General features: G+C 38.4%; 1 protein-coding gene across 4 annotated transcripts in view; it reads right to left on the minus strand.

Moving 5' to 3' along the window:
- The window catches only part of IL31RA (interleukin 31 receptor A), a 90,269-nt gene that overhangs the window by 25,201 nt on the left and 50,543 nt on the right, over window positions 1-14,525 (minus strand). For 3 of the 4 annotated variants that reach the window (XM_020997293.2, XM_020997276.2, XM_020997285.2), the window contains exons 4-8: window positions 11,033-11,199; window positions 7,717-7,868; window positions 3,972-4,128; window positions 1,676-1,758; window positions 561-777 (exon numbers count right to left, since the gene is read on the minus strand). In XM_020997293.2, the coding sequence (XP_020852952.1) occupies window positions 561-777; window positions 1,676-1,758; window positions 3,972-4,128; window positions 7,717-7,868; window positions 11,033-11,199 (776 nt within the window). The remainder of the gene's footprint in view (window positions 1-560; window positions 778-1,675; window positions 1,759-3,971; window positions 4,129-7,716; window positions 7,869-11,032; window positions 11,200-14,525) is intronic. The other variant, XM_020997302.2, reaches the window with a different exon arrangement.

The following is a 14,525-nucleotide window of genomic DNA, read 5'->3' on the forward strand; positions in this document are numbered from 1 at the left end:
AACCTTCTTGCTTAGCTTTGTAATCAGGAGTCTCCTTTTCACGAAGTCATTTTCAGTATCTTTTGAGGGTGTGTTACCAATCAGCTCCTTCATCTAGGCTGCCATCCAGGTGTCACTGTACTTAGAAATTAGCCCACTCTGATTATAACTCAGGGCAGCTAGGCAGTGCAGTGGATAGTGCAGGGCCTAGAGTCAAGAAGATTCATCTTCCTGAGTTGAAATCTGGCCTCAGACACTTCTAGCTGTGTGACCCCTGGGAGAGTCACTTAACTCTATTTGCCTCAGTTCCTCATCTGTAAAATGAGGTGGAAAAAACCACTCTAGTACCTTTGCCAAGAAAACCTCAAATGGGGCCTCGAAGAGCCATACATGACTGAAATGACTGAACAACAATTATAACTCTTCTCCACCCCAACCCCACCTGAATGCCCCCAAGACTTTTCATTTCCATTTGTTTAGGGGAGAAGTGCCTTCTTTAAGCATAAATTCCCTCTATTGTGACCATTTTGGTGATTCAAGAATTGAGAAAATATTTTCTATTCTATTTGTAAATAACATACGTTTTTCGTGAACAGCTGGTATTCTGAGTGTCGCCTCTGGAGACACGCCATCACATGTATAGTACACCACAGACACCAGGTAGGCACCACTTCCGAGATGTAATTTAAACTCTTGATTGGCCGTGGTGCTTGTTTCTTTAGCAGCAGTCTCATTTTCTGGAAAGTACCAGATGTTGTAGCCAAGTGTTTTCCTTACACTTGGGTCCACTCTTGCCTCCTACACACAAATAATACTGAAACTACTACCAGGAATCATGCTCAACGTGATTGAAAACAGTAACAGACACTCTGTGAAATGGGAAGTAGAAATGATGAAGGATTTATGGGGATTGATCCCATAATCAAGAAATTACTCTTTGAGACTATATAACACAATGTGGCTAAAATAGCACAGCTCCTTTTAGGGCTGTAAAACCCTTTGAGGGTAACCCCATTCATGTGAGTGCCATAGGTGTCATTACCTCACATTTTCCATTACTGACTACAAGTGCTAAGTTTCCATCTCCCATCTCACTTACTCTGTCTCCTCCCCTCCCTGTCTCTTTTCTCCTCTCTTCTATCTCATCCTTCCTCTCTCCTCCCTCTCCTGTCTCCTTGTCTCCTCCACTGTCTCTTCTCTCATCTCCTCTCTTCCCTCTCTCCTCTCTCTTATAACCTCTCTACCATGTCGTTTTTCCTCTTTATTTTTCTCTATCACCTCTATTCCATTGTCTCTTGTATCATGGTCTTTCTCTAGAAGAATGGCTTGCTTTGAACTGTTATTCTTTTTGGAGAGAGAGCTGATTGATATTTCCAATACCCCCAGCGATCAACCAATTCACCTGTTCCTAAACCAGTGCCTCTCAAACTGAAAGGTAGAGGGGGTCACAAGGAGGCTGTGACTAGTGAGCCACTAAGCTCTAATAAGGACTTTGCTTGTGGCAGGTAAATTGTGAGCTACACTGTTGAATGGGAGGACATGGCTTCTTCAATATCATGGGTACTGACCATGCAGATGACTTATGTAGGGGTGGATAGAATTCCTTCTGGCTAGAAGGACAATTGTGAGCCTTGTGGGATTTCAGGAGTCTTTTGAGCAAAGGAATATGAAAAAGATTACAAAATTATGAAATTACCTTCCATAAGAGCTGCACTGTCCTCCCTCCATCAGGCTGGGCTGGCCCAAGGACTCTCCACAGGTCCAAGATGGAATTTGGAGCTGTGGAATATGAACCAAGTGTGAGATGAATGGCCTTCCCAAACACACCATTGCTTTCCCAACCTGCTACTATCAAGTCAGGCAGGAAATTACAGAAGAGGAGGAAGACTAGAAAGAGCTCTCCAGGCTGCTGCTAGGAGGATGCCATTTGGAAGCCCTTCATTGTGTCTGTGCATTTGAGGGAAGTGGAGTGAGAAGGGTAGGAGCAGAGATGGCAAGAATGACTTCAGTCTGTCAGGCAAAGAAGTGTGGTCAGCTCTAGTGCCCAGCTAGTTCTCCATGCACGTGAACACGAATTCCCTCTATATTGCTTCAAGATGGGATTCCCCTATGAAGGGGAATAGCTCATGCCATTTTTCAACAGTACTAACTGGTAGGAATTTTTTTCCTTTCATCAAGCCTGAATTTGCTTCTCTGCAACTTCCATCCTTTGAAGTCAAGGAGACCTCAAACCCTTCTGTCATGTGATAATCCTTTGAATCCCTACTATAACTTCCCTAAATCTTCTCCAGACAAAACAGCCTCATTTCCTTCAACAGTGCTCATAATGGCATGAACTCAAGGACCATGAAGATCCTGGCTACCCTCCTCTGAATGTACTCCAACATATATCATTGTCCCTCCCTAAATATGCTGTCCAGAATTGAACAAAATACTCCAGATGTGATCTGACTTGGGTAGCACAAAATAGGACTACTCTTTTATACTATGCCTCTCTTTTTTTTTTCTTATGACTCACCATTTCCTTTACTCCTACAAAATAGTGAATAATACCCTGCTGAGGGGGGAAAATGGTGATTTAGAATTAAAACAAGTTCTTTTTGTCCTGAAGCATCTATTTTGAAGGCTTGGGACTAGTCACCTTAGCCCCAGCATCTTTGGGTTTGGTAGCCTTTGGGTCAGTGGCCTTGGCAGGCTTAAGATCAGTAGGCTTTGGAGTCTTGGAATCATGGGGCTTTGTGACCTTAGAATCTTGGTAACCTTGGTGACCTCTGCTTCAGACTTGGATGCCTATGGTCAGACTTAGCAGCCTCAGGATAAGATTTGGTGGCCTTGGGGGTCAGTGGGCTTGGCAGCCTTGGTGTCAGTTCTGGCAATCTTAGTGTTGGACTTCATGATCCTGGGGCCTGGGCATTTGATGCTGACCCTAGGGCCTGAGTGCTTGGTGGCCATCTTGGAGCCAACATGCTTGGGGACGTTGGGCCTGAGGAGCTTGGCCTTGGAGGCCTTGGCGCTCAGGGCCTTAAGGCCTCTGCTTGGGCCTTGACAGTTTTGATATTGTTGGCCTACATCTTCATATGCCCCTTCTTGTTGTGTTTCTTGTTAAAGCAAATGTTTCTCAGAGAGCTGGGGTCAACCCCTTTCAGAGAGATTCGTATCTCTGTGACCTACTTCTCTTGACGGCATTTTTGTGCTATTTTTATGATTGGTTATGGATGGTTTAGTTCTCAGAAAATCATCTTTACACCGCTGCCTACACTAACAAGCACTCCATGAACTTGAGCAGGCCAAAGAAGAAGAGAGAATAAGAGGGAGGAGGCTACAGTTCCTCTCCCAATAAAGCTTAAGATAGCATACTGTTGACTCATACTGAGCTTTCAGTCTACTAAAACATTCAGAAGTGTTCCAAATGAATTGCAGCATACTCATGCCTCCACCATCTAATTTTTGGGACCATAACATCATAGGATCATAGATTCCAAGGTGAAAGATACCTCAGTGAGCACTAGTCCAACCTCTATATTTTATAGTAGAGGAAGCTGAGACCCAGGAAGGCTGTGACTTATTTCACACAGGGAGTACAAATAAATCTGGATTTGAACTCAGGTCTTCTGACTTAAGATTTAGCATACCATGCTTCTATGTAAAACTAAAAAAAAATTATACTCAAATGTAAGATCTATATACCTACTAAATTTCATGTTATTAAATGAGCCTTTCGAAAACTTCATACAGATACACATGTCCAAATCTGTGTCATCTCACATCCTCACCAACCTAACTAAATATATTAAGTCTGATCAAAGTTTCTTGAGAACCAGATAAAGGTATAAACTAGATAAAGATATAAAAAACTATGGAACCAGAGAAAGGAAGTGATATCCAAGGGCACAGAGATAAGTGACAGAGCTGGGATTCAGAGCCTGGTCTTCAGAATTAATCCTGTGTTCTTGTCACTGAAACACATTGCAGTTAATAAAACACCAGCTTGCCTAGTCCCCCAGTTGTCCCTATTGTCTCTTCACTCCAGCTGCTCCAGAACTCTGAGGTTTTCACACGGCATTGCATGGACACAGCATATTGCCGCAGAACCTGCAGTCCAGTGAGATTGTACGGTCTTTCATTTTCCATTCTTTGTATGACTGGCTTCTAAAGAAAAAGACAGAAGCAACAAATTGGAAAAGAACCATAGATTTGCCCCCAATTTCTCCAGTTTGTGAACTTTTTACCTTCCTGCCTTTCTATTACAAACTACAGAACCTGGAAAGTCTTCTTTATGCTTCCAACTAAGAAAATTCACGTTAACAAACATCATGTGTCCTGAGGAATATCATAGACATATGTAGCTCCAAAATCTTACTAAGCAATCTCTTCAGGAGTGTGCTGGCTGGCTTTATTCATCCACTTCTCATGCCCCTTCATCTGCACAGGACCACAGATGCTAAAGCTGGACAGGACCTTAGATGTTATCTAGTCCAGTAACCCTATTTTAAAGATAAGTAAACTGAGGCCTGGAGAGGCCAAGTGTTTGCTCAAGGTCATGCAGGTAATAGGTAGCAGAACTGGAATTCAAGTCCATGGGCCTTACCACCAAATCCACCGCCAATGTTATCTCTCGAAGCAAGTGAAAAGTTGACATCTTAGAAGGAAGGCATATTTATCGGGACTGGAGGGAGCAGAGTCAAAGTAGAAACCCTATGGTGATTTTGGGATGAGGAAAGATGAAAAAGCTTTACACTTCCATGGCCTGTGAGTGAGTTGCCACTGTTGGTCAGGAAGACACTGAGTGGGTTGAGAACAGGTGGATTCCTTTGTTGACTTTTTCTTTGTGTACTCAGAACTTAGGCCAGTGCCTAATACAGTAGGTATTTAATAAGTACTTATGGATTGATTTAGGAGTTCACTCTTTTTTTGCATACGTATATACCATTTTTCCTCCTAAATGAGGTCACAAAGAGTTGGACGTGACTAAACAATAACAACAAAAATACTATTTCCTGAAAATATTGAGTAAAAAAAGGTTTGGGGGTTTTTGTTTTGTTTTTTGGTGAGGCAATTGGGGTTAAGTGACCTGCCCAGGGTCACACAGCTAGTAAGTGTTAGGTATCTGAGGTTGGATTTGAATTCAGGTCCTCTTGACTCCAAGACTGGAGCTCTATGCACTGTACCAACTAGCTGCCCCCAAAAAGGTAAACAATAGATAATACTCATTCACATTTATATATCAGTTGAAGGTTTACAAAGTGTTTTTCTCCCACCAGCCCAGTGAGGTAGGAAGTGCAAATATGATCATCTCCCTTCTGCAAATGAGACAAAGTGACTTGATTCACACAGGTCACATAGTAAAGACTTGTAAGACCCAGGATTCAAAGCCAGGTCTTCTGGCTCCAATTCCAGAATTCTTTCTTCATATTTGTTACATTAAACTCCTATAAGCAGCTATGAAAATAAATTCTTGATAATAATGAAAGGGATAGATTTGGAGACATTTTGGAAGACTTGTATCAATTGATACAAAGTGAAGTAAGTAGATCCAAGATAACTATTTACACAGTGACTACATTGATACATAAGAGGGGGGGGAAAGCTTCAAAGGACTTAAGAACTCCAGTCAATATAATGACCAATCTCAACTCCAAAAGACTGTTGAAAGAGAAGTAATGGACTAGAGGGGAGAGAAGTGAGATATAGGTCTTCCAATGTATGAATCTGTTTTGCTTAGGAAAGCAAAATCTTTTATTTATTTATTTTAGGGGAAGGGATACAGTGGAAGAGGTTAAGAGAGCTGTGGGAGAGGAATGGGTGGATAGTGATAATGATGCAGAAAGGAAAGGAGAGGAAAGATAAGAAGATGAGAGGGGAGGAGAGGAATGAAGGAAAGAGAAGTAAAGAAATGAAAAGAAGAGGAAGGGAGGGAAGGGAAGAGAAGGAAAGGAAAGGAGGAGAAGAGAAGAGAAGAAGAGAAGAGAAGAAGAGAAGAGAAGAGAAGAGAAGAGAAGAGAAGAGAAGAGAAGAGAAGAGAAGAGAAAGAAGAGAAGAGAAGAGAAGAGAAGAAAGAGAAGAGAAGAGAGGGGAGAGAGGAGGGAGGAGGGAGGGAGGGAGGGGAGGAGAAGAGGGAGGGGAGGGGAGAAGAGGGAGGAGGAGAGGAGGGAGGGAGGGAGGGAGGGGAGGGGAGGAGGGGAGGGGGGAGAGGAGGAGGGAGGGGAGGGGAGAGAAGAGAAGAAACTTACTACTCCTCCTGAAGAACTAACTCTTCTCAACTGCCAAAGATAATTTCCTCTTGACTACTAGAACTCCTCCTGCCTATACTAATGCCAGAACTGGCAATCTTGACTTTCTTGTTTTTGACTTTTCTTTTAAAAAATTTAATTGTATTAGTTTTTCCCATTACCAACCATTTATTTTTCCCCTTCCCACTCTCTCCTGAAACAAACAATTAAAAGGAAAAAACCTCATAATAAATACGTATAGCTAGTTAAAACAAATTCCCAGATTGAGCACATCAAAAAATGTTTGTCTCATTCTGTATTATAAGTCTATCATCACTCTGGCAAGAGGTAGGTAGCATCCCATCAACTGGTGAATGGCTGAACAAATTGTGGTATATGAATGTAACGTAATTCTATTGTGCAATAAGAGATGATGAGCAGGTAGATTTCAGAAAAACCTGGAAAGACTTGTACCAATGAATGTAAAGTGAAATGAGCAGAACCAGGAAAACACACAGTACACAGTACAAACAGCAACATTGTGTGATAAACTATGAAAGACTTAGCTCTTCTCAGCAATACAATGATCCAAGACAATAACAAAGGATTCATTTTGGAAAATGTCATCCATATCCAGATAAAGAACTAATGGACTCTGAATGGAAATTGAAGCACACTTTTTTAATTTACTTTATTATTTTTGTGGATTTTTTAAAAACTTTGGTCTGTTTCTGTTTGATCTAGGGACAGTGGCCTTCTTGCAACTCTTCAAGCACAATAATCCATCTCCAGACTAGATGTTCCTCAAGCCTAGTATGTTTTCCCCCTCCACACCTCTCTTTCCTGGCCTTCCCCAATTTTCTTTAAGAATCAACTTAAATCTCGCCTTCTGCAAGAAGCCTTACCTCCACCTGTCCCTCCATCCAACCTTTCTGTCATTGGTGGCTTCCCTCTGACAATTCCTTCAAAATGCACCATATACATGGTTAAGATTATATATGGTATATGATTATATATATGGTTGCTTGTATGATTATTTGTGCGTTGTCTCCCCCGTTTGCATTTAAGGTCCTCAAAGGACAGGGACTATGATTTTACCTTTCTTTGTACCCCTAGCACTTAGCACAGCGTCTGGTATATGGTAAGTGTAAGCACTTTGTAATGATTATTGACTGCTACTGTTTGTTATTGACCTACATTATTCTTATGCCTATAACTGCCTTCATCACTTTTTAGCCTGACACTATGTCTTTCCAGAATCAAATGTTGTTACTGAACTAAGAATCCCTGTACTGACTTATACAGGAGCTCCTGGGCTCATTTAAACAAAAGGCAACAACAGCATATTTTCCCATTGGAAAAAAAGCCAAAATGGAAAAAATAGGGGGAAGGGGGGAATTTGCCACTGTCTGCCAGCTACTTTCAATGTAAACAGCCAGAAATTTCCCACTGTAGACATCACTTGCTTTTATCCAAGCTGCCTTTCTCTTGACCACTCTGAAAAAGAGTTTCATATGATGTAACTTACCCAATTAGTACTATTCACTCTCCTATATCTCAGGTGGCATATATATGAATCTGAAGTAGGTACACCCTCAGGTTTTCTCCATGCTACTTGAAGCATATGTTTAACACCTGGGATTGGTTCCACAGTCAGAATGGTAGGTGGCTCTATTTTCACTGAAAATAACAACAGGAACCAAAAAAAAAAGTCATATGTACAAAAGACACAGTCAAAGATAATGTAATTCAAATTCAAAAATATTAAGCCTGAAAATTGACTTAGATCTTAGGTATTTTAAGCCCACTATCAGTATATATTCAAATCAATGCCCTCTTTGCCATGGAGCAGCCCCTTCTACTCTAAATGATGGGAGACCCTATATCTTGTGTAAGAGGAAAGAGAGAAGGCAAAACTCAAGCAACTCAATGACGGACCATTTCCCTAATTCCCCTCCAACTTCATCTCCATTTCTTGAGATAGATTATATTTCCAGGGAGGTGATTTGAGCCTCTCAATCTACATTATAATAACAAATTCCAGCATAAATATAATCATCCTACCCGAAGGATTTATATTATTACCAGCTCCTAAAGTAAAAATGCCTTGAAGGCCAATCCAACTACAGGTTCCTTTCAGTCATATTGAGGACTATTGTCATTAGGATTCATGATTTGGTAGAGATAGCCTTGATGACCTCTTAAGTCTCTTCCAACTCTAACTCTATGACTGCTAGAGAGGAGGACACCAGCCCCTCTCAGAGAGGAGGATGATTCCGTGGAAAACAATGAAAGGTCATCAGTTACATCCTTTCTGACATCAGACATATGGGAAGCCTTGTCAGAAACCTGAGAGGGTAGCAGCTTGGTCAATGCAAAATATTAACTGAGTCTGATGGGATATGAAATATTCTACACCCACAGTCCCCTATTGCTGCAAAGAATGAAAGGAGATGAATTTTCTTATCTCATCTTCAAACACAAGTTTGACCATTATATACAGAGTTTAAGTTTTAGATTCTCTCTCTCTCTCTCTCTCTCTCTCTCTCTCTCTCTCTTAGATAGATAGATAGATAGATATACATATATATATAACTTTCTTAGTTCTGCTTCTTTCACTGTGCATCACTTCATTTAAATTTTCCCATGCTTCTCCAAATTCTTCCTATTCATCTTTTTTTTAAGGTATAATAATACTCCTTTACAGGCATGTATCACAATTTGTTCAGCCATCCGCTAATTGCTGGCCATTCACTTTGTTTCCAAATTCTTTGCCACCACAGAAATGCTTCTATGAATACTTTGGAGTATATATTGGACCTTTCTTTCTTTCTTTGACCTCCCTGGGGTATATTAGTAGCAGTGGGTCCTCTGGGTCAAAGGTTACTGATATTTCAATCCTTTTCTTAGCATAATTCCAAATTGCTTTTCAAAATAGTTGTAGTAATTGACAGCTCCACTGAAGTATACCAGTATGCCTGTCTTTCTACAGCCACACCACTGACTCATTGACTATTGCCATCATGTCATCTTTGCCAATTTGCTGGGTATACATATGACATGAAATCTTGGAGTTGATTTGGTCTATATTCCTCTTATTATTTAGACCAGAGCTTCTTAAACTTTTCCCACTCACCCGACCCTTTTTGCATTTTGGCAGCTTCCATTGGTGTGCATGGCCTAAGAGTATGCACAGTGCAAAGTGTGCACGCTCTGTGTTCAGAACCAAGGCTGCAGCGAAGTTGCATGATTCAATATAGGTAAGCACTGCCAGAAACACCTCAGAATCATCAAGTGTTTGATTTTTAATTAATTTTGGATCTTTGCATGTTCAGAAACCTTTTACTGTTGCCAAACTTTTTGCTACCCCATAGAGGGTGGCAACCCACAGTTTAAGAAGTGCTGATTTAGACCAATTTTTCACATGGTTGCTAACAATTTGCAAGTCTTTTAAGAAATATTTGTTTCTATCTCATGACCATTTATCCTTTGGGGAATGTTGCTTGCTCTTACATATTTGTGCTAGTTCCCCAGATATCTAGAATATCAGACCTTTATCAGAGATATTTGATGCAAAGACGAACAAGTTTCCCCTCTCATCCATTTGCCTTGATTTTGTTACTGCAAAAGCTTTTCAACATCATGAAACAAAATTTCTGCATTTTAGCCTTTCATGATCACTTCTCTTCCTTCTTTGTAGCTGTAAGTGGTAACTGATCTGGCCCTTTACCAATTTTCTTACATTGTGACTTAATATTAAGGTTGTTTAAGTATCCTGAGTTTATTATAGTAATATGGCATAAGCTGATAGTCTGAATCTAATTTCTGCCAAACTGTTTTCCAGTTTTTATGACAGCTCTTCTCAGATAGAAAGTTCTTCCTTGAGTAATTTATACTATAAAAATACAAGTTATTATTATAAAAGTAGACTATTTTCAAGCCTTAAAACTTGAAATAACTCACTGGCATATAAAGAAGCAAATTCACTGGCATATAAAGAAGTAAAATAAATAAGACAAAGGAGTCTTTATCTTGTGCCAAGGCAGATTTAGCAAGACCTCTTCTGGCGACAATTAATTAGCCCTCAATAACAAAATTTTTAAAATGAGTTTCTTCCTTAAAGATATTCCATAATTCAGAATTTTCACTAATCCAAGCTGTCCTTCATTCTTACTATAAATTAGACCATGGTACATATGCAAAATTAAAGATACCATGGACATTTGTACGAATGAAATCATTTGTTCCACAGATGTGTTAGAACTTAAGAAATATACCATTATATGAATTGGACACACTCATATTTCCACACTATTTAAAAATGTTAGCTAACATTTAAAATACCACAGTGAAGATTAATTCTCTCAAGGGACTGAGAAAGCCAAGAATTAATATGATATATATTTTTTTAATTTTGACAACAAGGGATGCCTCATTATGCAGAAAGAAAGGAGGAATGTATTTGGAAATGAAGGCGATGTAAAAACATAAAATACCAATAAATTTAAAGAGACAAATGAGAAAGAATGGAGAGCTTTACTGTTTCTCCCTTCTATATATTCAAAGAATAATTCTAGCTCTTGGTTACTTTAAGCATAATTAATACTAGAGTGAAAAGATGGGAGTCACTGAGAATAGAGTTTATTTTGTTTTAGGTTTTCTTTCCCCATAGCTGTTATCCCTTAGCATTGGTTGGGGTTCTTCGTTTCCTCTTACTGACAAGTCAGTTTTCCTGTGATATACACAATAGCAGCTATGCATCACAAACCTAAGCTGGGACCCTATCTGCTCTATGAGCCAAACACTTTAAAATAAAAGCTTTTATATTACTGGCTGACACTCACCTATGTTTTCCAAGTACCAATATGTGACGTTAGACTTGTGCTCGCCAAAAACATTTTTAGCTTCCACTTCAATGGAGTAATTATGAGGATATGGCAAATTCGGGAAGAAGAAAGAACATGATGTACGATTTTCACTTGTGCAAAAGTCTCTGGCTGTACCAAATAAGCTTTAAACATAAACATGGTGAGACATGAATTTAGTTACCTTAAAAGGATAATGTGGTTCAAAATTGACCATATTAATAATAATAACAGAAAACCATAATTATATCAATAGACACAGAAAGAGCTTTGGACAAAATACAACACACATTCCTGTTTTTTAAAAAATACTAGAAAACGGAGAAACAAATGGACTTTTTATTAAGATGGTAAATAGTATCTATCCAAAATCATGACCTAGAATTATATGTCCTGGTGATAAACTAGAGTTATTGCCAATAAGACCGGGAGTAAAGCAAAGATGTCCATTGTCACTGCTACTATTCAATATAGTGCTAGCAAAGGCAACAAGACGAGAAAAAGAAATTGAGGGAATAAGCATAGACAAAGAAGAAACAAAATTATCCCTTTTTGTAAATGATTTGATGACATACATAAAGAATTGTAGAGAGTCAACTAAAACTAACTGAAGCAATGAATGATTTCAATAAATTTGAGGAATATAAAATAAATTTACATAAATCATCATCATTTCTGTATATTTCCAAGAATATAGACTAGGAAAAGATAGGAAGGAAAATTCCATTCAAAACAACTACAGAAAGTATAAAATACTTGAGAGTCTACCCACCAAGATACACACAGAAATTAAAAGAATACAACTACAAAACACATGAAGACAGACCGACACAACTGAAAAAATATTAAATGCTCAAGGGCAAAATAAGCCAATATAATAAAAATGACAATATTACCTAAGTTAATTAACTTATTTAGTGCTATACAAATAAGACTACCAATAAATCAGTTGAGTAATAGCCGAACATATATGAATGTGATAGTATATTAGTATGGTATAAAAATTTATGAAGGGGACAATTTTAGAAAAACCTGAGAAGACTTGGATGAATTAATGCAGTGAAGTAAGTCTAAATAAAGCAGCAAGAAGAGAAAAGGGGATAGACCAGAAATGCTGTGGTTAGACTGAAAAAAAATTCAGTAATTGTTTGGCTAAGAGTGGGGGAGGTAAAGGAAGAGTTGAGGATAACACCAAAGTTGCAAACCTGGGTGACTATAATATAAATAAGAAAGGGTAGAGGGTCAAGGAAAAAGATAATGGAGTTCTGCTTGAGACATGTTAAGTATAAGGTGATAATGGTGTGTCCAAGCAGACATATCCAGAAGTGGATTGGTTCAGTACAATGAAAACTATAAACTTTATACACCACATTAATACCAAAAATTATCACAATTACATCCAATAAATGCTTTTAAAAGCTTTTGACAAAAAGTCATTGCTGTTATTTAAAAAAAAAAAGAATAGGAATAAATGAATCTTTCCTTAATATAACAGTATGTTTCTAAAACCAAAACCCAACATTACTTATAATGGCTATACATTTTTCCAATAAAATCAGGAAGAAACCTAAGTTGTGATGAGCCAAAGATATGTTCTAAATCACTAATAATTAGAAAAATGCAAATTAAATTAATTCCTCACACTCATGGAATTTGCAAAGATGACCAAAAAAGAAAATGATAATTAATTTAGGTGGTGTGGGAAAATAGGCACATGAATATACTGTTGGTGGAGCTGTAAATTGATCCAGCAATTCTGGAAAGCAATTTGGAACTATATCCCCCAAATCACTAATTATGTATACTATTTATTTATCAATACCCCCTAAAGAAATCAAAGAAACAGGAAAAGAACCTATATATACAAAAATATTGAAGGCAGCAGTTTCTTATGGCAAAGAACCAAAAACCAAGGGTGCCCCCATCAGTTGAAGAATGGATAAACAAATTATGGTATATGAAGGCAATGGAGTATTATTTTAGGCAGTTAAGTGGAGTAGTAGAGAGAATGCTGGACTTGGAATCAAGAAAACCTGAGTTTGAATGAGCTTTTCCTCAAAAACTTATTGGGTACATGACATTGGGAAAGTCACTTAACCAAGGCTCTCCCAGCCTCATTTTCCCCATCTGTGAAATGGAGATAATAACAGCACCTCCTTCATAGAGTTACTGTGAGGATCAAATGAGATTACAATGCTATGTAAAGACTAGCTATCAACATTCATCATTATGCTGTAAGAAATCATGAAAGAGATGGTTTCAGAGAAACCTAGGAAGACTTGCATGAACTGATCCAGAGTAAAGTAAGGAGAACCAGGAAAATGTGTACTATAACAACACTGTAAAGAAAAACAGCTTTGAAAAACTTAAGAACTCTGATCAATGCCATGACCAACCATAATTCCATAGTACTGACGATGAAATATGCTGCCCACCTCCAGAAGGACTGAAGGTGCAGAATATAGCACACGTTTTAAGACACAGCTAACATGGGAATTTGTCTTGCTTGACTATGCATATTTGTTGCAAAGGTTTTGGGTTTTTTGTTTGTTTGGGGGTTTTGGTTTTGTTTTATTTTGCTTTGCAATTAGGAATAAAGGAGTTAGTAAGGAAAGGGTAACTAGTAATAGGGCTGCTCAAAGAGAAAAAAAGAGAGTCATGGAAGCAATCAAAAAATGCACAGAAGAGAATAGGCAAAAAAAAAAAAGGCAGAAGACAGCTTTAATTGTTACATGTTGAATTTACTGTATCCACAAAAGGAAAAGTAAGCTGTACATAACAGAAATTCACAGTTCCATGTACAAATGTTTTTTTCTATCCTACTTTGTATATGGAAATGCTCGTTTTATTTGGTATTTGTCAATTTCAGATTTTCTTTAAATGTAATTAGGAAAAAAAAAAAGCAAAAGAGGGTATTGTCTGAGTGGACAGAGGAAAATCACTCTTTGAGAAACCTCCCAAACACACACATAAGTCCTCGACCGTTGGCAAAAGGTTTGGTTATGTAACAGCACAAAAGTCATGGAATGGAAGAGTTAAAATCCTCACACATGGCCTTACTATCTTACGAAAAAAAACAGTTCTACAATTGACAAAATTCTGCCATATGTTATTATGCTTGCATACAATATGCTATCTAATCCCTCAAGTGGAAAAAACATTTTCAATGAGGTCATGTTTTGACACATTTTCCTTTCCTCATCCAAGAGGTTGTGTGTATAGTTCTGTCTCAATGGCGCCATGCCTAATATGGGATTTGGGATGCAAATGTTCCAAATTAATAATGTAAGAACACATCTGTCAGAATCCAACCCTCCCCTGTGGCCCTCAGGACAATCCACTTTGTTTGGCCAGTTACTGTACTGAATTTGGAGGCTAAAAGGAGTAGTGGTTTATCCATTAGTATCTTTTTAACTCTATGAAATGTGTCCTTTTACTAATCTTAAGTAAAATTGTTTTTATTGCATTGATC

The sequence above is a fragment of the Phascolarctos cinereus genome, unplaced genomic scaffold, assembly GCF_003287225.1.
Source record: "Phascolarctos cinereus isolate Bilbo 61053 unplaced genomic scaffold, phaCin_HiC Scaffold_4;HRSCAF=312, whole genome shotgun sequence".
In the NCBI taxonomy this organism is placed as follows: domain Eukaryota; kingdom Metazoa; phylum Chordata; class Mammalia; order Diprotodontia; family Phascolarctidae; genus Phascolarctos; species Phascolarctos cinereus.